General features: G+C 50.3%; 2 protein-coding genes and 1 long non-coding RNA gene across 11 annotated transcripts; all 3 read right to left on the reverse strand.

Moving 5' to 3' along the window:
• Positions 1–24: 24 nt before the first annotated feature.
• ODF2 (outer dense fiber of sperm tails 2) lies at positions 25–17,752 on the reverse strand. Of its 9 annotated transcripts, none has more exons than XM_064170893.1 (20): positions 16,737–17,752; positions 15,730–15,814; positions 13,528–13,653; positions 12,765–12,944; positions 12,277–12,443; positions 11,187–11,316; positions 10,791–10,922; positions 9,955–10,029; positions 9,101–9,169; positions 8,385–8,501; positions 7,486–7,671; positions 6,897–7,006; positions 6,115–6,250; positions 5,377–5,487; positions 4,636–4,740; positions 3,939–4,097; positions 3,027–3,127; positions 2,352–2,514; positions 1,887–2,012; positions 25–1,208 (listed from the first exon to the last, which is right to left on the reverse strand). In XM_064170893.1, exons 1-20 carry the CDS (start codon positions 17,306–17,308, stop codon positions 1,035–1,037), a joined length of 3,024 nt encoding a protein of 1,007 aa, XP_064026963.1. In that variant the 5' UTR covers positions 17,309–17,752; the 3' UTR covers positions 25–1,034. The 9 variants fall into 9 exon arrangements, with proteins under 9 accessions (XP_064026963.1, XP_064026962.1, XP_064026970.1 ...); XM_064170892.1 differs by having other exon boundaries at positions 9,101–9,172; XM_064170900.1 differs by lacking the exon at positions 16,737–17,752 and adding an exon at positions 14,906–15,059 and having other exon boundaries at positions 9,101–9,172; positions 15,730–15,807.
• Positions 17,753–17,858: 106 nt separating this feature from the next.
• On the reverse strand, positions 17,859–22,682 carry PTGES2 (prostaglandin E synthase 2). Its single transcript, XM_064170908.1, has 7 exons — positions 22,427–22,682; positions 21,287–21,481; positions 20,588–20,643; positions 19,820–19,972; positions 19,092–19,292; positions 18,688–18,805; positions 17,859–18,577 (listed from the first exon to the last, which is right to left on the reverse strand). Exons 1-7 carry the CDS (start codon positions 22,625–22,627, stop codon positions 18,455–18,457), a joined length of 1,047 nt encoding a protein of 348 aa, XP_064026978.1. The 5' UTR covers positions 22,628–22,682; the 3' UTR covers positions 17,859–18,454.
• A 295-nt stretch (positions 22,683–22,977) lies between these two features.
• Positions 22,978–23,749, reverse strand: LOC135190028 (uncharacterized). Its single transcript, XR_010308414.1, has 2 exons — positions 23,248–23,749; positions 22,978–23,144 (listed from the first exon to the last, which is right to left on the reverse strand). It is a non-coding gene; the product is annotated as an uncharacterized LOC135190028 (long non-coding RNA).
• Positions 23,750–23,751: the final 2 nt, after the last annotated feature.

Below are 23,751 nucleotides of genomic sequence, written 5' to 3' on the forward strand. Positions count from 1 at the left end.
GGCTCGAAGGAAATGCCCAATAGCACCAATTAAAATGTACTTTATTGGCTCTTTTACTGTAGCACCTTTCGATTTTTAAAGTGTTAAACACAGCCACAATTACAAAACTCTCAAAAAAGTATTAACTCAGAAAACCCTGGTGGCAAATAATAGTTATCAAAAAAGATAAAACCCATGAAGCCTTTGTGCTCTCCTAGGAACAATTTCCTCAAAAGAACACGGCCCTGGAGAGCAGCTGAGCTCTAGAGACTCACCACGCTGAACCCCTGATTGTCCCGAAAGCGCAGGCTGGCTGGGTGAAGCAGTGTCCAGAGCTGCTCCTTAACCAGCCCAGCACCCCATCCAGACCCCAGCTGAAGTGCCACAGAGGTTAAACCTGAACCATTCCTTTGGAGAGGTTTGGCTCAGTGCTGGGGTACCAAAGATCAGGAAAGTGGGATCAAAGGAGTAAAGCAACTTTAGCATCACACTCAGGAAAAAAGTGAAGGTTGGGGGGTATAAAACAATCAAGTAAAACCAACCCAAACACCAAATCCTTAATCATCGTTTCTGTTTCTGGACACTGTGGCTGCAGGTTTAGAGCCCAGGCACTTCAGTTACTTTCAGATTCACACTTCTGGTGGGTGAATGTTTAAGAGTTTAAAAGAAATAAAAATCCCCACAAACAACCCCACAAGATGTGCCACCACTGAAACAGCCTGGAAAAAGAAGCACAAAAAGAAGAAACTTCTCACAGACATAAACACACGCAACAAAAAATACCAACAGGCTTTAAGAGCTGAAACCATGAGACCCTTACAGAATGAAAAGGACCTGTTCCATCCCAGGCAAAACCACCAGGTTCTGGGGCACAGCCTGGCATCGCTGATCCCCCACAAGAAGGACATTTGCCACCATCATTTTACCAGCTTGTGCTACAAGGATAAGAGGAAAACATCTCCCATCACTGTCCCTGAAATGCCAATCCATTTTCTAAGCTGCTTATGGCTTTGAAATCCAGCTCCTGCTGCAGGCAAAGCCAGGGAGCACTGTGCTCAGGGAGAGGAATGAGAGCGCCCAGGGGAGTCCAGCAAGGCCCCTTCCCCAAAGACGTTGTCATAGGAGGCCTTCAGGAACTGGACGTAGCTCTGCATGCTGCGGTTGGTGCTCTCTGACTGCTCCAGGCGATCCTTCAGGTCCTGCAGGCGGCTTTCAAAGCGACGCTCTGCCTGCAGAGGCACAGCACACAGCTGAGACACAGCCTCCATCCCCTGCACCTCAGACTGGAGATGTTCCCAGAACTGCTGAGGCCAGCAGGCAGAGGCACAGCAGCAGGTGACACTACCATAGATGATGCTGTGGCATTTACAGCCTCAGCTGCTCCTCTGAAGCTCCATTCAGCAGCCCCATGACAAGAGCAGGTGACAGGGCAGCCAAGCAGTGGCCACTCACAAGCCATTAGCTACTTACAGGGAACTGAACACTCTTTCTGATATGCATCCTGACCTGACCCATGTGCTGACCCAATGCCAAATAAACTGGAGGAAATGAGCAAAGAGGACTTTATAAAAGATTCCCCTTCGGACAGAATACATCCTTTGCTCTAGAGTAGATACTGTGTTCTCTGTCAGATAGTGAAGCACAGTAAATTAGGCTGAGATCTGACCCTGGTGTCTGGTGTGTGTCTCACGTGAACACACAGAAGGCCTTCAGACTGCTGCTGCTGAGGAACAAATCAGAGTCCAGAGAACCTCCTGAAGCAGTGATGTTGCAGACACCAGGCACGAACAGCAGCACCTCACACCCAGACACAGCTCTGCCTGACTCCTGCAGCATGCCTGCAAGCCCCTGGTTTATGTACTCCAGTTGCTGCAGCACAGCAAAAGGACCCCTTGCAGGTCACTCACATCATCTTTACTCCGACGCAGTTGGTTCAGCTCTGTTTTGTTCCTGCTCAGCTGGGTCTCCAAATCCAACAGCTTGGACTGGGCTGCCCTCTCTCGGGATGCTGCTCGTTCTCGAGTTTGTTCCACCTACACGAAACACAGAACAGCAGCTTTGTCAAGGGCTGTCTGGAAGACTGGCGAAAGTTTCCCTGCCCTACTGCTCACAAAGGCCCTCTGCAGTTAAGCTGGACATATTCTCCTCCACGAGCAGCAGCTCAGTCTTGTGTTTTCCTCTCTCTGCTGATGGTGGGAAGTTCCTCAGTGGCTGTGGTGCTGGCAGAGCTCCGCAGTGTTTTACTACTTGTACTCCATGGAATGTGACAACTGCGTTCATTCGGTCACAGGCTGAGGGGGTATTCCAGCACTCTCACTGGTCCCATGTCCCAGTATGGGCAGCTTTGGGAGAATTCACAGGACATCACTCACTTGTCTCTTGGCATCCTCAATGGCCATCTCCAGCTGACGCGCCAGGGAGCTGCACTCGCGGCTCTTCTCCTCCAGCCGCAGCTGGCACTGGTGGATCGACTCCTCACGCTTGGCTATGACCTGCAGGAATTCTATGTTCTGGGCACTCGTTGTCTCTAGTTTTCTAGGTTAAGACAGGAAGTGAAGGAAATCTATTCACGTTAAACAGAGTCTTTCATTCTGCCTTTCCCTGGCACGTCTGGGAACAGATCCTATTCCCCCTTGAAAGGCAAGAGCCCCAGAACACTTCTCCAGTTCTCAGCATTTCCAAGAGGAAAGGACATCCAGAGCACCACATACCTGCACTGTTCCAGATACTGACACTAACAGGAATCTACAAAACACTGTAACAGGTAGTAACCTCAAAAGAGGCTAGATGGGAGGAGCTGTTCATATCTGCTCTGTAAACCAGGATCCTTGCTAACCACATTCACTACAGGTGCTGCAAACACACAAACTCCCTCTCCAGTGGGCAGCTATGGGTACGATCCATGTGGGACAAGAGGATGTACAGAACTCTGCAGACACATGGGGGACAGGAACAAAAACTGAGACTGTTTCAATCCCCTGAAAAAACAACAGGAAGAAGACGGAAATGGAAGGTTACAAGAGCCAGAGAAGCCTAATATTTCTAACCTTTCTAGCTCCTCCACCTTCAAGGTGAGCTGCCTTTTCTCCTCCTGGGCAGACTGACACCTCTCTCTTGTCATCTCCATTTTGTCCCCCTGGAGCTCAATCTAAAAATTACAGTAAGGAATTACTTCAGAGTAGTCACTACACAGACACATGACTAACCACCTAAAACATAAGCAGCTCTGCAGAAGGAAACATGCTCAAGTCATCACTTATGAGAGCCCCAGATAAGGAACAGTGGGCAGAGAGGCAAAGCACTAAACCTTGTTTTGCTGCTGCTTCCAGCAGTGTCTGAAAAGGTGTGAGAAAATTCTTCACCACTGCAATTGAAAAGCCAATTCTGCAAACACCTGCATGCAGCACAGCCATCCACAGATACAACCAAGCACCCCTTCGTGAAAGTGGCCCACTGGAGGCTGAAATACCAGCAAGGTTTGCAACTTCCAGGCAGTCAGAGCACAGCAGCTGGACTGCCAGATCGTTTGCTGTGTCTTGAGGCATGGCTGTAGAGGCCATGCCTATCTGCGCTTGTCCTGAAGCACCTACACAGTCCTGGGGAGAAAACACAGGGGCTGGGAAAACAACCCAGAATCAGGCTGAGAAAACAAGGTTAGGACAGCAGAAAACCACAGCAGGGAAAGCTGGCAAGGTGCTGGAAGTACAGAAGCCAGTGTGGGCATTAGCAAGTGTTGGCACTGTGGCTGTGCAAGTCCCAGTAAGAGTTTGCACCAAGGGAGGAGAAACATTTCAACTCCCTGCACACAGACACAGCACACACCAGGTTTGCAGGGCACCTTTAATCTTTTCAGACAGAGGAGCACAGAGGCGGAGCTTGGCCCTTTCTGAGGGCAGGAGCTCAGGCTGCCCTCAGCCCTGAGGCTGCAGCGCCGTCGTTACTACCTGCCAGCTCCTTACCAGCTGGCGAAGATCTGCAACCACCACAGACAGGTCCATGCTCTTCTTCTCATAACTCTGAAGCTGCTCCTGACACTCTGCCAGTTGTGTCTCTTTGACCTTTAGGATCTCAGGCAGCTTCTCCAGCTCAGTGAGCTGGCTCTGGAACTGCTGGCGCACCTGCAGCCAAAGAGCATGTGAGTAATGTCAGAATGTTCACAGGGCCAAGACTAAAAAGTTCAGCTTCAACGAAGCTTCGTTAGTCTGCAACCACAGTGACACTGTGTGGACGTGTGGCCAGTGTTGGAGTTCATGCCTAGAGCCTTCTCCTACTCCAAAAGGCTCTTTCTTAGGATTTGACATTCCCCACAGATGGAGTAGGAGTGACCCTGGCCTTCAGCTGTACTAGAAACTTGCTCCTTTTGGAGGACAGCTGCTCTGCATCAGAAAATGGTGAGCCCCAGCCACTCCACTGCTTAAGCCACCATTCCCACAGCAAAGGGCACACTAAGCAAGCTAAACACCTCTGTGGAGTGCCAGACAGCAGAAACTGAGCTGCTAAATGTTCAACCACTTCTGCAGAATGGACAAGTCCTCAGAAACACTACTGGAAAGGGCCAGCTCAGGCATGCTGCTCACATCCCATCCACAGCCAGTTTCAGTGTGAAACAGGAGGATCCACAAATGTCTTCATATCAGGCTTCAGAGAAACAGTTACCAGCTCAATCTCCTTGCTCATGTCATCCTTTAGTGTCTTGTTCTCTTTACTGCACTTCTCCAGCTTTGCTGCCATATCATCTGCCTCCATTTGGGCCTTCACCACCTGCAGATACAAAACCTCCACAGACTTTATCTGTCACCTACACTTTTCAACAAATGTGCGACACTTTGGAGGAATCAAAACTGTTTGAGGATTGGCAACAAGTTTCTTGCCTCAGTAACCACTCCAGAGCTGTATTTGGAAGTTCTTTCTGCTTCTGCCAACTGGATAATTTGGGTTTTCCACTAAAAGTTTATCTTTCTTCCCTTATCTTTCTACCACCACAATATCCAAAACTTGCTCCCCAAAAGCCACTAAGGAACAGATCTCCCCAGAGGCAGAGGAAAGCATCTCACTGTTTTCCTTTACCTTTTGAAAAAGAGTAGGGAAAAATGAAATAATCCAAATTAGTCTTTTATTTTCTAGTAATCAAGTTCTCTGCTGTGGGGAGTCAGTTCTTTATGGGCAGCTTATGAGCACACAGAAGGGCAAGCTTCCCACACTTTGGCACACAGCACCTGGCAGCCCGCATGCTGCCATTTGTGTAAAAGTCACTTTAATAGAGACAAAAGAACCAAACCCATGCAAAACAGCAACATCCTCTGAAAGCAAAGGGTTAGGGTCACACAGATTAAACCACAGCAGCAAAGGAGGGCAACATGCCTGTGCAGGGGCTAAAGGTTTTGATGAGATGCCTACCTGTGACTTGTAGCTTTCAATCAACCCTTCATAGCTCCTGATAGAGCCCTTGAGTTGCTGCACTTCCAGCTGTGCTTGGTTCAGCTTTTCCTCCATGGGGACCACACTAGCCTGAAGAAAGAAAACACCCTCTGCTGAGCACTCAGAAGCAGCCTCCCTGTGAGCTGCCTGGCACTGGCTGGACTAAGAAAGAAGAGTTGGCAAAGCTGGCAAAACCCTCCAGGCTGCAGTGGATTGCCCAGCTTACACTAGCAGAGCACAGAGCTTTGGACGGATGGATGCACAGCCTCCAGGTTTGCCAGAACCAGCTGTGCTGCTTGGCTTAGGGCCACCCCCCACTTGGCTCAGCACCTAGCTTTCCAAGAGGAAACTGATGTAGGTCACCTACAAGATCACCTGCAGGAGAGACACACCAGCCAGTCCCCTGCTCTGGAGATCACATTCTGTGAGCTACATTTGTTGGTTCTGTTGCTGCTCTTCCAGCAGCATGAAGCTGTAAAGACAAGATGCAAGATCCCAGCTGGAGCCAATCTCAGTCAAAATGTGGAAGACCACCAAGCTTCCCACGATGGTCACTTTCTTTATGTCTCTTCCCAGCATACTTGCCCTATCACAGGCTGCTTATGGTAAAACTGGTTTGAAACTGAATGGCAGTAATGGCAGCAACTGAGCTCTGTCCTCAGAGGCCAAGCAGCCTCCCATACTGAATCCTTTTTCCCATTTTTTGAAGTAACTAACCCTCAGCCTTTCATTCTCCATTCTGAAAGAGCTGCTCTCTGTGTTCTGGCAGTGCAATTTATCCATCAAAGCTTCTCTGTCCTCCCGCATCCTGTCCTGCAGGGCTGTCTGCTGTTCTAGCAAGTCTGCAACACGGCTGCAACATGGAAAGAAAATGATTTCTTAAGTGACAAGAAAGAGTAAGACTCCTAACTCTTGACAGCTGCTTCAGAAACCTGGTTTCTTCCTATCCTTTTCCCTTCCTCCTCCACTCACGTCTGTCTGTTACACTGTTCTACTGCCTCAGTCCCCTTAGTCTGTTCAGGATCAGCTTGACTTGCCCCCTGGAGCTCACTGCATTGCATGCAAGGCACACAGGATGAAAAAGTTCCCCTCTTGTCCCCAAGCTGCCTATTTTATCCTTCAGCAACAACTGTCCTGCAGTGATAACAACCTATTTATTTTGCCTTAGAACAAGACTGGCACAAACCATACTGCCTGTCTCTCCTATTCCCTTCCATCAGAACATCTCAAACAGATCTCAAAATAACTTTAATTCTTTCAAAGCATTGTAAATGGCAAGGGCAGGAAGTTTAGGGGTCAGGAAACCCTTACAAAGCTTGCCTTTGCTGGGGCAAAGCAGCAGCAGAATCCACATCCCTCTGTCCCCTTCTCCAAACTCTGCTCTAGCCCTTAGGCAGTGCAGCCTTTGGGATCTACAGGCAAATCACTCAATTAGCTGATCCTGGACCTTAGCACTCATCCCCACTCACTCTTGTCTCCCTAGCCTAATTTCCTCTAACCTGTTCAGTGTCACAATTTCCAGTTCAAGGCCACTCTTGTCCTTCACTGCTTTGTTGTAGCGGCTCCTCCAGGACTCCAGGGTCGAGAGTGCCTCAGCAACGTAACTGTCCTAGCAGGCAGGACAAATGCATGAGGGAAAGAGCCATAGTGGCAAAAATGGCACTGCAGTGTGCAGAGATGCTGACAGGGGCTAGCATGACATGTGCAGAGACTTCACCAAGACTTCAAATATTGAGGATAAGCAATTTTCATTGTTCTTCCTGATCCTTCAGAGGTGCCCTCCAACACTGCCAGCCAACAGGTAACAGCAGGGAAAGGAGAACCCTCTTAGAAGGCAGATGAACTACCACAAAGCATGGTTAAGATTCTACCAGTCAGGCTCTGCTCCTGGAATTCCTAAGCTATTCCATGTCCTAAGGTAAGAGTGGGGAGACCTGAGGAAAATGGATTTGTTCTAAACTTAGCCCAAATGGGCCAAGGCATTGAGACAGAAATAAACCTCATTAGCTGAAAGCAGAGGCCCTCCAGGGACTGCTGCCAGAAGGCAAACCTTTAGATGCACGACCCAGGAGGTGGTATCTCAGGTACCTTCTGTGCCAGCTGCAGTGCCATCTGCTCTGCGTACTCCTGGGCACGCTGCGCCTGCTCCTTCTGCACACGGGCGGCTTTCTTCAGTGCCTCCTTCTCACGCTCTGCCCTCTGCCTCAGCTCCTGCAGCTGTCCCACGGCACCTTCCACCTCCACCTTGTGCTGAGCCGCGCTGCGCTCCAGGTTCTGTGGTGGACAAGCACACCCCTGAACCTGCACCCCCAGAGCAGCAGGGAGCTGGCCATAAACCCCCAAGCTCCAGCCTGGAGGAGCCTGCAGCTGCATTTCACCTTGCACAGCCCTGTCCTCATGCCGGCAGACATGCCCAGCATGCCATATCTTCCCTTCTTTCACAAGCTGCTCTCTAGAGCACTGAGTTCCCCTCCTGACACTCTCTTCACGAATTGCTCACATATACTAGTGCTGGTTCATGCAGCTATTGAAGGATCACAGCTCTTCTAAACCACCACTACGGATGTGTTCCTCCCAGCATCAGACTTTGAAAAAGATAAAGCAGGGCACTTTCTCCTCCTCATGAGTACCTCAGAACACATGCACAAGTGTGATCAGGACAGGAACTTAGGGCACAGTTTTTTTCCCAGAAAACAGACCAAATAGTTTACAGTCTCTTGATGCTAGACGAAACTAAAGCCATCGTTTAAGTAATCATGTAGCAAGTAAGAGAAAGAGCAGTCCAGCGAATGCACATTAACCTTAGGGCTGGCCTCAGACACTGACAGCGAGCGCTTTTCTTTCCTGCTTCACTTGAGCAATGTGCTGTGTGCCAGGGACACAGACAGCTGCAGCCAGTATTCTAGCCACCAGACACAGCAGCAGCGGAGCTGCGTGTGCTGCTTCCCCCAGCTCAGCCCACAGGCAGAGCAGCCCTGCAAACACACCCGGATCCGTGTGCTCAGACGGTTGTTCTCCGCCTCCTTGCTTCGCAGCTGTGCTTGCAGACGGCCTCTGACAGCCTCCAGCGACTTGGAGAGCTCACTTGCTGCCTTTGCCTGCTCCTGGGTCAGAAATGAGACATTCACCATCCTCCTCAGCAAGCTCACGTGTGGAAAGCCCTGAAAAGCTGGAGAGTTTACTTAACAGAAAGAAGAAGTCAGCATGGCACAGCCTCAGATCTCTGAATGATCTCCAGCCACCTCCACATCCTTCAGATGGACCCTCACAGCTCTTCTGCCCCTCAGAAATGGGGAACAACTGAGCAGTTGTTTATTTTCCATCAGATGTGAGTGACTGCCTTGAAAAATTTATTCTAGAGCAAAACACTCTTCATGACTGATCCCCTCCACCACATTGATCTTTACTTCCTCAAAAGAGGAATAGATGGCTTTGACACTAGGAACCCACAGGCCCTTGGAAAGAAAGGCCCCAGCAAAGCGAGCACTACCTCTCCAGCCTTGGGACAGGTGTCTTATTAGCAGAGCATGGAACCCACAACCATGTGGGAACAGGTCTCTATCTCAGAAGACTGAGAAGCTAGCAGCCATTCAACCCCTTAAAAAGTCAGCAGCTGCAACTACAAAGCCCTCGTTTGGAGTCTCTGTGGTTCTACAGAACTGGAGGGTGCAGCAGAGAGAGGAAAGAAGGAAAAGGAAGCTACCTGTTCTGTCTGTATCTGAGCAGTAAGATCATCTACTTCTTTTTCTTTCTCCTGAAGCCTCATCTGAAGCTGCTGTGAAAACAAACACCACTCAGATGTTAAGTAACAAATACATTCTGGCACGTGGAGAGCTGGAACTGCCTCCATCCCTCAGCAGCCAGTCCGTCTGGTGCCCACAGCATGGAGAAGCAGACCAGGCTCTCCTCGAGCAGACAGCCACAGCGATGCAGGCACCCTTGTGTAACAGGGCCCGGGGTGGCCATTCATGGACAAGGGCATCACCTGCCTCATGGCAACTTGGATCACCTGTGGCAATGTCAGAACTCTTCCAGTTTACATATAAAGAGACAGGCAATGACTGGCATCAGGTCACTCACGCACTCAGTGACAGGAGCAGATACAGAGAACTTCTCTTCTCTGTGCATGATCAACGTACAGAAACCATGAGATGCTTTGCAAACTGAAGGATTCTATCCTGGCCATCAGAGGTATCCTGGCAGCAGACATTTTTTCTCTCCTACCTTCAGAGCAGGTTGTTTTTTTTTTAAAGAAACACAGAATACAACTCTTGCTTTATACATTTAGTGCCATCAGAAAAGGGAAGCAGAACAATTTGGCTCTAAGCAACAGGGCCCTATATTTCAAAGGCTAGGAAAACCTACCCGCTCTGAAATGCAGCCTGTTAACTGGGGGAGCAGGGTAGTGATCCTCAGTACCAGAAAAGCCAACGACTTTTTATTGGTCTAAAACACATTGGTCTAAGACTTGATGGCTAAACAGAAGTGTCTGTGATCTTAGACCTCTGCCTCATCATTAACAAAACAGGAGAAAACAAAGAAGACTGCTTTGCTTACCACGTTCTCTGCCTCTGAGTCAGCCAGCCTCTTCAGCAGCGCTCCCTGCTGCTCCAGTATCTTCTGAGCATCCTTCTACAAAAGAAGTGAGGAAACTTCCTAACTAAAAAATCTGGTTTGTACATATTCTTTAAATTGAACCAATCAATCATCTCCTCTCAGTTGCAACAGCAACTCTCAGAAGATATTCTGAAGCACCAGGTCTGCTAAGTGCTTCACACATCATCATCCACCTCAGAAATCTTTTCCACCCCTCAAAGGAAAAAGCACAGTATCAATTTCTTCCCAAATTCTCCCACTATTCATAGAAAGTCCCCTGGGAGGAAGAATTGTTACAATCAGCCTTAGATGGCATACAAACTGCAGGAGGAACAACAATTGCATTTCTGTCTTGCTTTCACAAGCAGTACAGAAATGTTTACAGATCCTCTGTTACTGCTCTTACAGCTTATAAACTCAAGATCTGACCATCCTTAGGCTCCCATCAGCTAAGGCCACCTCTAGTCTTCAGCCCTGGGCCAACTCAACTGTGGCAGTAAAGTTTTATACCAGCAGGATCAGGACAGAGCCATCGGGAAGAGCTGTCAACACAGCAGTGCTTTTACCTTTTAACGCAGAGTTAGATGCCTATAATAGCCCCAGAGCAGAAAAGTCAGTCTTACTCTGTGGTGTAGGCAGTGATAAAAAAAAAACATCTACCTGTTCTTTATGATCCAGGGCCAACAGCAAGGGTGGGGGAAAAAAAAAAAAGCTAAAAGCTCTCACCCTCTATTTCAATGCACAAGACAACAGAGCCTCCTGTAATCATCCCAGCTGCAACACTGAACGCTGCTCACCTCCCGGCTGTGCTGCTCCCTGAGGAGCTCCCGCAGTGTCCGGTTGGATTCTTCAAAGGTGCTCAACTTTTGGAGCAGAAGCTCTTTCTGTTTTGTCAGTGTGTTAACATCTGAGCTGCTCATATGTTTCTCCTGGAGAAGGAAAGGCAAAAAAATGGGGGAAAAGAAAGGAATCCCACACGAAGCTAAGACAAGCAGAGCACTCTCTGCAGACACTGGATGCATGCTGCAGGCACAGGCCCCACTCCCAAACAAAACTGGCAAATGCCTCAGGCCTGATAACCCTTCCACTCTTCCTTGTGCTTTTCTGGATCAGGAACTGCAACATTACATTTGTAAGATAAGCATTTAACAGGACAAAGAATAAAGGCAAGAATAGGGAAGGAAAACACTTACAACGTTGAGTCTCCCAATAGTGTATTTGAGGGCATGGATCTGCCTGGCTGCTGCCGCTCCATCCCTTTCTGCTTCACTCAGCTTGGACATCAAACTCTCCTTCTCACGCTGCAGGTACTTCTTCTGCAGCCTGCAATGAGAATCCAGCTGTCAGAGAAAGAACTTTTGACAGCTGTAGCCACTACTGACATACAATGGATTGAGTTAAAACTCATACCCCCCCCAGTCATAGGATAGACTAAACAAGCACTACTTAGGGGTTGCCCTCTCTCAGGCCAGGTAATCAGAAACCAGAAGATTGCCAGGACCACAGTTACAACACAGGAATTGGAAGGGGACAAGTGGCGCTTCTACCAAAGCCAGCACACACTGTTAGACCCAAAACACAATGCTATGCCCTTTCCTGGGTACTTCAAGCACAGCAGAACTTAACACATCAACTGACTGAACATGAAACAGGAAAGCACACCAAGATGTACAGCTCAGAGCCTTTAGTCAGTGACACTCTAAAGTATTTACAAAGTCTTTCAAAACAGGAATCCAATGCTAGCTTCCAAGAAATCTTTCTTAAGGTAATATAAAACTAACCTTCTTAAAGCACTGGTGCCCCCCTGGAGACACAAACTTTCCTAACTCTTTAGACAGGAAGCAGATACAACAGTGGCAGACCTAGATAAAGGTGGGGGTCACTAAGAGCCCATGGCTCAGTCCTCTCAGGACCTGCCACTCCTGTCTCTGGACGATTTTCAGAAAGGCCAGAAGTTCTTCAGCTTTCAGCTCCGCGTTTATGCATTTGTTGTTCTACCACTACAACCCCAATTTGAACCCTTGAGATAAGAGCTGCAGGGCTACGATGACCCTCCAGTAGGCCAGACAAGCCAACAGGTTCCTCTCAGTGTAGATTTTCCATTCCAATAATCACTCCAGAGCTCTTCTCTGCAGATATTGCCATCTGAAGTTCCCCTTTGTAAAGGTGACTAAAAATGCAGGAAGATGAGCTGCTCAGCGTCACTGCATCCCAGGGTGCACCCTCAAACAGTACTGGCAATAGCAGAGGTAGGTGCCAGCAGCAGAGAGACAGCTTCCTTACACAGTCAGATCCTTCTCCTCCCTCATGCGCTCGATGTTGCGCCTCAGCAGGATGTTCTCATGCTCTGTCTCCACTAGCTCTTGTGTGACCTCCTTCAGTTCTTCCTTCTGCTCCTCAAGGAGTCGCTTTCTTGCTTGCTGCTGTTCCTCCTTTTTCTGCAGTTTGGCCTGATGAAGATGTTTAAACAGAACTTAAGACAAGCCAGGTGCACATGGAATCCAATCCAGCATAGTGAACTAGATATCCAGCTGCACCAAACAACAGAGGACACATTTTGGAGTGGCTTTCTGCCTAGATACTTGCAGGCTGCTCCTGTGCACAAAGAGCCAAATTCACTTACTGCCTGCAAACAGCACCCAGCCCTCAAACTGTCCTGGCTCCAAGTCCAGAAGTCACCACCAGCCACAAGACATGACAGCCCTCAAACATGTTGGGAAAGAAAGAAGCTACAGAGTCTGACTCAACAGCTCTTGACACCGTCCCCTCACCTCATTCCTCAGTGCTCCCACGGCACTCATCAGGCTATCGATCTCCTTTCCACATTCCTCCATCCTGCACTGCACAGCACCGTCCTCATCCTCCTCATCTGCAGAGAGGTCACTGAGGTGCAGCACTGACAGCATCTTCTCTGCAGCTGCAGGCATTGTTTCAAGGCGGTGGGTTGGGCCCTGGCAGAACAGCAATACAGAGCACTGGGCTTTTACTCCAGTTATAAACAGTGTTCGAACCCAAAACAGAGACCAGGTTGCATCACTCCTACAAAGCTATCCAGGGAAAAAAAAAAGGTATCTGTAACCAGTACCTTCCATCAGGGCAAGGCCAAGAATGCAGAGACTAGAGCAGAAAAAGCTTTAGAAAATACTGACAATTCAAATCCTCACCCAGGAAGAGACAGGATTACAAAAGGCAAAACTATCAACTCAAGAGAAAGAAAACAGATACAGTACTACACAAATGCTCCATGCTTCAAAAGAGATTAGGAACCACAGCTCCTCATTAGATCTTCAAGGAGATTAGTAAAGCTGCAACAAAGAATGGAATCTCTCTGGCTTCTGGAAGCAGAAAGGCTTGATGGGGCCACAGGCTACTAATCAATGCCCACCTTTTCTGTATTAGAAAGTGAAAAAGATTTACAGAAGACTCTTAGAATGGACAGCAGGCAACAGCAGCCTTCTTTCAGATCAGCCCAGCTGCTCTCTTCAGCCTCAGATAAACCCCAAAATCTGTACTGAAGAGCAAAATCAGACCTACCTCCCATTTGCAGGGGGAGTCCCGGACAGATGTTTTGCCAGGGGGCACCCAGGGGGCCTTAGCTTTCGCCCGAACAGCTCGGCCCATGCTCATGCTGTCCCCTTTCATTTTCTGTTTGTGCTTTAGCTGAAGGAAGAGAAAACAAAATCAATCACAGACTTCAAGAACCATTCAAAATGTTTAGTGCTCCGAAACCAAATTCAAGTTCCCTCATGGAAGTCTAATGTAGAGTGTTTCACAAGACAGATCAGAGGAGCCAGCAGCCATCAAAGGAGGCTGCTGCACCTGCCAGCCTGGACAGATATTGTACATTGCTGTCCATGGCACAGCAGCTCTGTTGCTGGGCACTCGTAGTGTGATGAGAGCCTTACCCAGTGGGTCAGGGGAGGAAGTCTCCTTTGCATGGAGCTACGCACAAAAATAGCACAGCACAAGCCAGTCACACGGGGAAGGAACAGCATGGGAAATTCCTTCTCTATCCCATACTCACCTGACAAAAGATTGGCTGCATTTTTCTGACTACAGCACTAGCAGAGAAGAAAAAGATAGTGCAGTGTGAACAGTGTGAGGAGCCCCAAAAGCACTTTTCCTGATTTGCAGCTCCACCTTTATCTGCATGGGACTCCAGGGGCTCTAACTTCAAGTGGTTTTGCACAGTTCTAGCCATAGAAGCAGCTATTTCACATCTTCTCTAAATCCGCAGCTGATTGCTAGGAGTCACTGATTTCCCTGTCAAGTCTAACCCATAACCACAAGCAAAATGACCAGAGGGCTCTGCAGAGGATGCCTGCATACAAAGATGAATGAGCCAGCAGTCCCCACCACCCTGTAAGGACAACTTTACACAAGCATCCAGACATCAAACAGCCAGGAACTCAAATTCAGCACTGCCTTCTCCCTCTGAGTAAGACAACAAAGAGGTCCTCTTTGCTGTGTAGCTCAGCAGCCTGCAGAGATGCTTAATGCCAGAACATGGTTCGAATCCAGACTGTTTATTCTGAACATTCTAGTGCAATCAAGGTGTCATTTTAAACATCCACAGGTTAACTTTCCCAAAACCTTTTACATGAAAATGAGGAAGCCAAAGAGAAATATTTTCAGGACACGTATTCAGGAAATAACAAAAGGGACAAAAAAATCCCCCAAAGCACATTGTGTTGGAAGCAGAGTTGCTCACAAGGCCTCACTTGGACATGAAAACAACACGTGCTGCAGCACACTGAAATCATCTTCACCACAAAGACTCACTACTGAAAATCCACCACAAGAATTCAAGTCTTCCAGTTCTAACACAACAAGGCAGACCTTGAGGGCTTTGTGGTAGGTGCAGAATCACTTTCCTTCCTCTTTGCAGCCCTTAAAAACACCCAGCTCCTACCTGGCATTTTGCAGGTGAGGTTTTCTGACCCTTTTTAATATAGACATGGACAGGGGTGTTTTCATCCACATGAACGTGCAAAGGGGGAGATGAGGAACGGTTCTTCATGGCTCTTCTCCCACAGATAGGAAGGGGCAATACAAACAAGGGAAACCTGCAAATAAGGAAACTGGAAATAACAACACTTCCCTCTGTGCCAGAGCACAACAATGGCCAATCCTGGTCAACACTGGAGCTTCCTTTGAGTACCAGCTGCCATTTTGAACATCATTTTTATGTCATTGTAGGATTAATACCAACAGTTCCTCTGCTTCTGGCATCCTCTGCTTTTAATGTGCTTATTAAAGACCAAACACAACTAGACTGATAGCAGGTCTCTGTAAGAGTTGCTTGAGTTCAAAGTCTTAGAGCAAGTGAGCAAATCAAAGGTTCCAGTAACCAACACAATCTGATCACAAAGAGAAATATGAAGCAGGGAGGAGAACAGCATTAATTATACAGCTAGGAAAAATCAACAGGACACCATCAGATTCTTCCAATCTGTAAACTCCTCTGTTTGTGCCTAGCTTGAAGTATCTTTTTGAAATTAAATGATCAAAAGTTTCTGGCTCACAATGTTTCTCTAATCTCTAGGAAAAAAGCAGAACCTCAACCCCATCTGACACACCATTGAGACCCGAGACACAAGGTTCCAGTCACCACCCTGGAGCTGGACACTTGGGTGGAGGGAAGGGTAAAATACTGCAAATCCTGCACAGCCCCACCAGCAGCACTGATCTGACTCCAGCAGAAAGGGTTTTGTCAGCCTAGGTAACATTACTTACAGTGATTCTACAGCTTTTAGATCTTCTGGACAGTGGGCTCTGTGCAGAGGCTGAAGGCACTTTGTTGTTGAGGGATGAGTGGCACCTGACAGAGAAACAATAAAACAACCACAGATAGGAGAAGATGGCACTTTCTGAACACCATCTTCCTTTAGATGTAAGACAACGTGCAGGCTTAAACACACCAAAAGTATTCACCCTAACGACAGAAGCTGACCTGTCCTGGCATCCTCTGACAAGCACAGGATGAGGATAAAGGCTGAGACTGCAAATCTGTACACAATGATGATGAAATTTGGTTTTAAACAATGGACAGTGGTTTTTATGAGTACACGATGGCCTTACCCAGTTACAAACCTCCAAATTCTAACAGCAATTTTTAACCAGTTTCCTAAGGAAACAAAGCTTGAGTGGTTTCAGGGTACCTGCACACCCCTTCAAACTGCCATCCTCAGCTACAGACGGGAAGGCACAGCCGCACTTTCCTCCACTGGGAACAGCAATAAGTTTTCCTGAAGAGCCAGGATTCCCCAGCTCCGAGCTACGAACATCTCCAAACGCTGCTGAGCTTTCAGCTCCCCTCAGCACTAACCGTGCGCCCGGGCTGCAGCACCGGCTGCGAGCGCGCAGAGCTCCGTACCCGCGCAGGGGAAGCTCGGGCGCTCGCACGCAGCTTCCCCTAGCAACCGGCTCGGCTGCGGCGGTTGAAGAACTTCTGCCATGCCCGGAAGCTGCTCCAGGAGCCTGCGGCTGCCTCGGGCTCCAGGGTGCGGGAACAGCTTCGCCCCAAACACGCTTTCCGTTACACGCTTAAACCGCTGGATCCCGCGTTCCTCGGCGGCGGGAAGGGCCGCCCAACGGCGGTGGGCACCGCTGACACGGCGGTGAAGGCACCGAACGACTCTCAGCCGTGAGCCCGCACGTCCCCGCGGCCACAGGGCGAGGAAGACCCCGGCCCCTCCCCATCCCGGCCCCCGCACCGGCCTAGGCGGCCCCGGATCCCTCACCGGGAAGGGCTGCGCGGGGCCCGCGGCTGCCTCAGGAGCTCCTGGCTGGCGGCGGGGAGGCGGCGGGAGGGGCCGCCACGGCCATGAGCACCCTGCTGCCGGGCCGAGGCGAGCAGTGGGACGCCACACTGGGCGCAGGAGCCACCGCCACACTTCCGGGGCCGCCGCGCCACCGCCCACGGCTCCCGCATTGGGCGATTCAAACCGGCCATGCCCCGGCCCGCCGCCGACGCGCTCCGCCTCGCAACGGCGCCGTCTCCATAGCGACGGAAAGCTCCTCCCGGGCTGTGGCCTCGAGCTGTCGGTGTCTCGGCCGCTTCTGCGCTGCGCGCTGGCCGCAACACCTGCGGCCGACATCGAGGGACAGTGCCGGGACGCCGAAGGACTTCCACAAGCTCCGGCACATGCGCGTTCTGTGCAATTGCTCTAAAAACAACGGCACGGCCTCGAACTTGCTTCTTCTGAAGCCACAGAACAGCTTTCGAGCGCAGCAAGAACAGCCCGGGCAGCTGCCTTACTATAAACCAGGCTCTTCTCCGCCCTGCATCAGGCATTTGCAACCAGTCTTGCATTTAGGGAAGAAAACCAAAGTGAACAAAAAAAAAAAGCCTCAAACCCCCAAGCAAAAAAAACCTCTTTCTCACCCTTTATTCTTACACCCATACCAGGTGCTCTGGTGCCCTCCCACCTCGGTGCCTTAGGGTCCAAAGCTCCAGCTGCACCTACAGGGCCCGAACCAGTCCCCCTGCAGCCTGCCCTTTCTCCAGGGGAAGCATAACTTTATCACGTCAGAAGGAAATTGAAGCCTTGGGCTGCACAAAGGACTGCTCCCACTCAAGCTAACATCAGCTCATTGCCAGTAGACTTCACATTTCACACATCACCTTGGCTCCTAACCCAAGAGCTACACCACCAAATCTTTTGTAACTCTTGGAGGACAGACATCTGGAGGCGCACAGAGATGCAAAGTGCTTCTAATTCTTTCTTCCAACCAAACTAAACACTTTCAGGGGTATTCTAGGGAGATCTCATGCAAGACAAATCTTTCCAATGCCTGCTCTGCATGAGCGATTTCTATGTGCTTTCCAGGTGTGACAGGTAAGAAGCTACAGACCCCAAGAGCACAGGAAGAAGCAAACCTTTATCCTTGCAGGCCATGCAGAACCAGGTACCGACAGAACCGTTTATAAGGAAGAGCAAAACCACACCATGGAGTGCAGCAGCGTTTGTCATGGGAAGGATGCCTTCCCAGTACAGTGGATTCCTCCAGTTCACTCAGTCCTGGGCCTACAGGACTCTATTGGAGGAAAAATATAATTTAAACACTAGCATCCAGTGTCTTAGTCAGGAAAACACTTGAGATGGCATGGAGTAGTGGAAGACAGTCAGAAGGTAATGCTGCTCAGCCCCACAGCAGGTGTGGCCAGGGCACTTCCTAACCACCAGCACCTTTCTTTTACAGTAACCTGCCCTGAGAATGGCTCTCACCTATCTGCTGCAGTCTTCAGTTCAGCAGCACTCAAGGTCCTTTTACCTTCTAAGTACCAAGTCCAAGCACAGACCCCGCTGGATCCTTTCTGCTCACTGAACAGAAGAGTCTGTGCCTGCATGTCAGTCCATCAGCTGTGACCAGTCCATTCCACTCTTTACAAAGAAATGCTATTCCTTGTGAAGTTTTTTGCCATGCAAGTACTTCAGGAAGGCAGCTGCAGCTGGCATCAGACCGCAGCTTTTCGAATGACTTCTTCCATGCGCTGGTACCAGGGCTGAACCTTGGTGTGAGCCATCATGTCATCAAAGGCTTCCAGCCCTTCCATCACCCGCAGCACCCCGTACACTGCCTGTGTCAGAGGGCAAGGATCAGAGCAGCACCCACAGGGTCAGTGATAGAGGTGAGCAGCTGGATCAGCAGCAGCACCCCGAACGACCAGTGCAGCAGTTAACCCCTTACCAAGTCAGCCAGGTTGGGCTGGTTCCCGCCCATGAACAATCGATGCTTGCCAACAGCTCTCACCCACTCGTTAACCGCTTCGTACAAGTCCTCCCGAACGTCATCACGAAGCTGGTGTCTGGATAAAGAGAAGAACCAGTTTGAAGACACCAGTTTGTGCCTTTCTTTAACCTTTAATCATCTCTCATCTTATCTGGAAGGTACTTGAGAGTGAAGGGGACAGCCAATGATTAAGGAGTGGCTGAGTAGAGGAGTTCAGTACCTCCAGCTGAAGTACAGCTGTTACACTGCATTAAATGCTTTGGTTCAGAAGGCTGAGGTTCTGCCCTTTGACATCAGAGGTTCACAGCTAAGGATGTTAAGGAGCTACTCCTCTTGTGAACTTGGTGCTTGGTAGTACCAACCTTTTCTTCAGCCTCTTGCTAACGAAGAACATAGCAGCAGCCCCCACATACTTGGCAAATAAACCCTCCATGGTGCCAAACTTGCCCTCCCGGACGATGTAATCAAAAGAAGCCAGCGCCTCTCTGGGGGTGCGGTACACGTTGGGGGAGATGAGGTGAACAAGCCAATCATCTGCCCACTTCCTCCACTTCATTTCTTCACTGCAAGTATTCAAAAGAGAATTTTTGGTTATTTGGTACAGACTGCAGGACCAAAGGAGGCAAAAGAACCACAGCGGCCAGAGGATGAATGCGTCAAACACTCCTGCCCAGCCTTGTGCTCTAGCTCTGGTGACCTTTCTAAGATGCTCTCAGTGTTGTTACCTTTAGCAAGGCTCTTCCAATCCCAAATTAAAACAAAGACCAAAAGCACTAGCTTCTCCTCACAAGACAGCTAAGCAGAAAGGGAAATCAGCACTCCAGAGCATTTTCCAGTGATGGTAAGGAAAGGCCAAAAGGAAACTGGAAGCAGCTGCAGGCTAGCATGGCCACGATGGCGGTGAACAGGCTGCTGGAAGCACTGTTGCAAGTTATGCAAGAACCACAGAAAACCACAGCTGCTGAGGCATTAAACACCCAGGGGAGCGTGACAGAATTTGCCAGCACCAGTGGGATTTTATATCTACACCACTCCAAGGACATATGGAGGAGACTGTGACCCTGCTTGGAAAGCAGAGAAGAGCACTCACACTCTCACTTCTTTGACAGGATAGACTTGTTTTGTCTCCTTCTCATCCAGCATCAGCCAGTACTTATTCCCATACTCAAACACCTCCTTGCCTTGCTCATTCACAGTTTTCATAGGAGGATAAAAGGACACAATCTCTTCTAAGCTATTTCTCCTGTGAACAGAAACACAATTAGTACTGCTCTGTCTGCTACAAAAATGAGCAAGACCAAGGGACAGACTGAAAGAAACACACTTTCAAACGTGATATTAGAAAAGTAAATGCACAAGGTTCCAGATTCTATCTGAAATAAGTTTTTAAAAGAGACTGAAAAAAATACTTGAAAATAGCCACTATCAGTGCACATACTTTCGTCCATGCCAGAACACATTTTTGTGGGCATAAATCAACCACTCTCAAGTGCTTTGTAGCACAGACCGAAAAGACCAGTCCCAGGCAGAGCAATTTCATTTCAGCCTAGATGTTACATCTGGCCATATTCAAGCTCAGTCTCAGTTCTAGTTTAACATCAGTCCATGTTTAACTAAGTTTTGTGCAAAGAGAATTTCACAGGTGTAAAAGAGTAGTTGTGGAAGGCAAAAGCTTTAACTGGACATGCATCGCAACACATACAGGCACCATCCAAACCACCGCAGCCAGAGGCAGGGCTGCTGGGCCAAACACTCAGAGCTTCAGAGACCAGTGTCAGCAAGGTTCTCAGAGTCTTGCCAATCTCTAGCTCTCTAGGGCCATTCACATTCAATTCCCCTCATCACCCTGTTTTCTTACTTGGAAATGAGATAGGTCTTTATTGCACTGATGATCACCGAAGAGTCATTCAATTGCTAAAAAAAATAGAATTAAACTTTTAAAAGCAGTTGGTAAAACTGAGATTCTTAAGAATCTTTTCCTCAGCACACTGCAGCTCCAGGTTAGTGCTGCAGTTCCTTTCCCCCATGCATTTCCAGAGGAGTTCCTGCACATCTAGGTAGCCCCACAGTCAGATGTTTCTTGTGATCTTTTCAGAGCATCCCTTCAAATATGTCTTTCACCCTTACAAGAGAACCTGAGGGTCAGGTACAGATGCAGTACTGGTGGGTGTGGGACATGCGCTCTCGGGAGCAGAGGAGGAAAGCAACACAAACATTAAGAAAAAAGTGAAGCTGAATCTTCAGTTTTGGTGAGATCTCCCTCTGTTCCCACGAGGACACAGGCAGTTCCTGATAACCACTGGTACAAATGATAGGTCCTGTATAAGGGCTGCCCCGTAATGCTCACATTACAGCCCCTACACAAACAGGCCTTACAAGAAAGACCACATGAGGCCAAGGCACAGGAAACTGTGAAGCAAGAAACAACTCTTGGGCTCTGGAGAGAATAAAAGATGATCTAAAGATTACATGTGATAAACCACAGAGACATGGCAGAGACCAAGCCTCCAAGCCACTGCTTGTGAGGCGGCCGAGCTCTCTGCACAACAAGACATACCAGAGGGCTCCCAGCATTGGCTAGCAGGATCGGCACCTTCCTGTAGGAAGAGAATTTGATTTCCTTCCTCATGATGGGATTCACCTCCACAATTTCATAGGGCAGGCCGTGGTAGTCAAGAAAAGCTCGGACTTTGCTGCAGAATGGACATGTTTTATACTGGTAGAGAGTGAGATGCAGGCTCCCTGCAGGCAGCTGGAGAAGGAGGAAACCAGAAGCTATTTTCTACTACAGTGATACCTTCCCCCCCACCATTTCTATCACAAAGTCATTAGCATCGACATTCAGTTTCAGCATCTGACCACCAAAATATCCTAACGGATTTTTTTTTTCAGATGGTGCCACAAATATTCACTTTCCACTGGGACCTGTTTTCCTAAAAACATCTCCTGGAAACTCCTATTCAGAGCCAGAAAAAAATAAGTTAAATCCAGGCAGTTCACTGCTCTATGAACAATTCTGAAACCAAATGCAGCCATATTTTAAACAACTTTCAATCAAAATAGCCTTCTAAATACATTTTTCAACCAATAACATAATTTAAGACCACAGAGTAGGGAGATCAGGGAGTCTGCTGTGGATTTCAGGCGGCCCGAGGTCAGATTCCTGAGATTAACCGACCAGCGCAAGAGCCGAGGCCAGGCGGCGGAGCCCGGTGCAGCGCGGGCAGCGGCGCCTCCCGACGCGGCCACAGCCAGGGCCTGCCAGCCGCTGCTCTACGGTACAAAACAAACGCGGCCACTGCACCCTGCCTCGCGTCTGCAATTCGCTGGGTTACACAACCCTCTGTGGGTGCCGGGAAGAAGCCACAGCACACAACGCTGTCCCGCGTCCGCAGCAAGCGCTGGCTGACAGACGTTCCCCTGCAGACCCCCAGGGAGCGCCGCCCCCGATCCGGTACGGGGCTGCAGCGGCTGCTGAGGGAGATCGGAGCAGAAAGCACCCTCCGGGCGTAAGCGCCAGGCGAAGTCGTTCCGCACTCTCCCTGCTGCTCCGTCTCCTGGGGTTCGTTACCGTGGCCGGGCCCGTGCCTCCGGAAGGGCAGCGGCCGAGAAATCGGCAGGAGCCGCAGCCGGGGGCGGCCTGGAGAGCAGGAGACAGCAGCCCGCGGGCACTGCCCGGGATCCGGCCGCGCGTTACCTCCGCGGCCGAGTGCTCCCACAGGCGGTGCCGCGTCGCCAGGTAGAGGCCGGCGCTGCCGCCCAGCGCGAAGGCAGTGCCCAGCAGCAGGCGGCTTCTGCCGACCGCTGCTGCCGTGGGGGCGGAGGACGAGCGCGGGGCCCGCAGCCGCCAGGGCGGTAACAGCGAGGCAACCCGCCAGGCCCGGCCGGCAGCCGCCATCTTCCCGGCACGGCGGGGGCGAGCCCCGGGCGGGGGCTTGCAGAGACCGTCCCGCCCCCCGCTCCTCCTCCACCCCTGGAACCGCGGTACCGGCGCCGCGCAGAGGTGGGAGAGGTAGCGGCGGAGTGACCTGCACTCGCTGCGGGGGTGAGGCCGCGCTCTAGCACCAGCAGTTATAAAACCTCACTTCGACGATAATGCGCAAAACAGTGGGGACGAGGGAAGCCGCTGGCTGGGAGCGCCTGCGGCAGAAGCGCAAGCCTTCCACCCGAAGCGCTCACGCTTTTCAGCAGAGCGGGGTTCCACTCCGTAACGGTACCAGCGCCCCGGCTTGGGGCCGGCGCTGCAGCGTGCCGCAGGGTGACCACACAGAAAGCAGGAGAAATGGCTGCGGTGTGAAACCAGGACATAAGCCTTCTGTTGCCCCAAATACCCGTTTAATAATGAGTTTATCTCAGAAGCACTGCTTTAATTAATGCTCTAATTTCAAGTTATTTTCTTCCCTGTGACACGTCTCCTGGGGATGAAAAAAAACCACGCAGTAGTGAGACCTTGGGGGTGCATGAGGTACGAGCAGGACTGGGCCAAACACAAGGAAGGGCAAAGGGAATGGCGCTTACTCCTTTAGTGTCCTGTAGTGACCGATGGGCAGTTGGAGCCACTCTTCCGGCCAAGCGGGCTAGTGATGCGGATGCCCTTTTAGAGTTCAGCAGCAACGCCCTCCTGCTGCAGCCTCAGCACCCAGGGGTGCCCAAGGATCCTCAAGGGCTTAGGTGTCTGTTCCTGCAGACCCCGCATGCTGTCCTGGGAAAGGAGGCGCTGGACACCGGTGGCGGCCCCGGGAGCCTGCACTTGATGCTCGAAGGCGTGAAGCGATGGCGTGCTCTGGAGAGGCCTAGAAAGGCTGAGCACACCACGGCGCAGGGAGGCAGCAAAACCGCCCCGAAACACCCAAGGCTGCGGCCCCGCTCCGCGCTGCCCTGCGGGGCCGCTCCCGCCCGCGCCACGCCCCGCGCGCTCCCTGACCACGAACTTTGCCCCGCGCGGCCTGCCGCGTGACGCGCGCGGCGCTGACCTCTCCCATTGGCTGGCGGCCTGGCGCGCGCCCGTGCGCGCCGGGCGGG

The sequence above is a fragment of the Pogoniulus pusillus genome, chromosome 35 (assembly GCF_015220805.1).
Source record: "Pogoniulus pusillus isolate bPogPus1 chromosome 35, bPogPus1.pri, whole genome shotgun sequence".
NCBI classification, from domain to species: Eukaryota; Metazoa; Chordata; class Aves; order Piciformes; family Lybiidae; genus Pogoniulus; species Pogoniulus pusillus.

What these genes read in the sequence shown, in the direction of transcription:
- PTGES2 (XM_064170908.1), bottom strand. Translation starts at nt 22,627, where the DNA reads ATGGCGGCTGCCGGCCGGGCCTGGCGGGTTGCCTCGCTGTTACCGCCC. An exon ending in GGGAGCACTCGGCCGCGGAG is followed by an intron (nt 21,482 to 22,426) that starts GTAACGCGCGGC and finishes CTCCTTCTCCAG; the next exon opens with CTGCCTGCAGGGAGCCTGCA. An exon ending in CCAATGCTGGGAGCCCTCTG is followed by an intron (nt 20,644 to 21,286) that starts GTATGTCTTGTT and finishes TATTTTTTTTAG; the next exon opens with CAATTGAATGACTCTTCGGT.
- ODF2 (XM_064170892.1), bottom strand. Translation starts at nt 17,308, where the DNA reads ATGCAAGACTGGTTGCAAATGCCTGATGCAGGGCGGAGAAGAGCCTGG. An exon ending in TGGGAGCACTGAGGAATGAG is followed by an intron (nt 12,444 to 12,764) that starts GTGAGGGGACGG and finishes CATCTTCATCAG; the next exon opens with GCCAAACTGCAGAAAAAGGA. An exon ending in GAAATTGTGACACTGAACAG is followed by an intron (nt 6,251 to 6,896) that starts GTTAGAGGAAAT and finishes TCCATGTTGCAG; the next exon opens with CCGTGTTGCAGACTTGCTAG.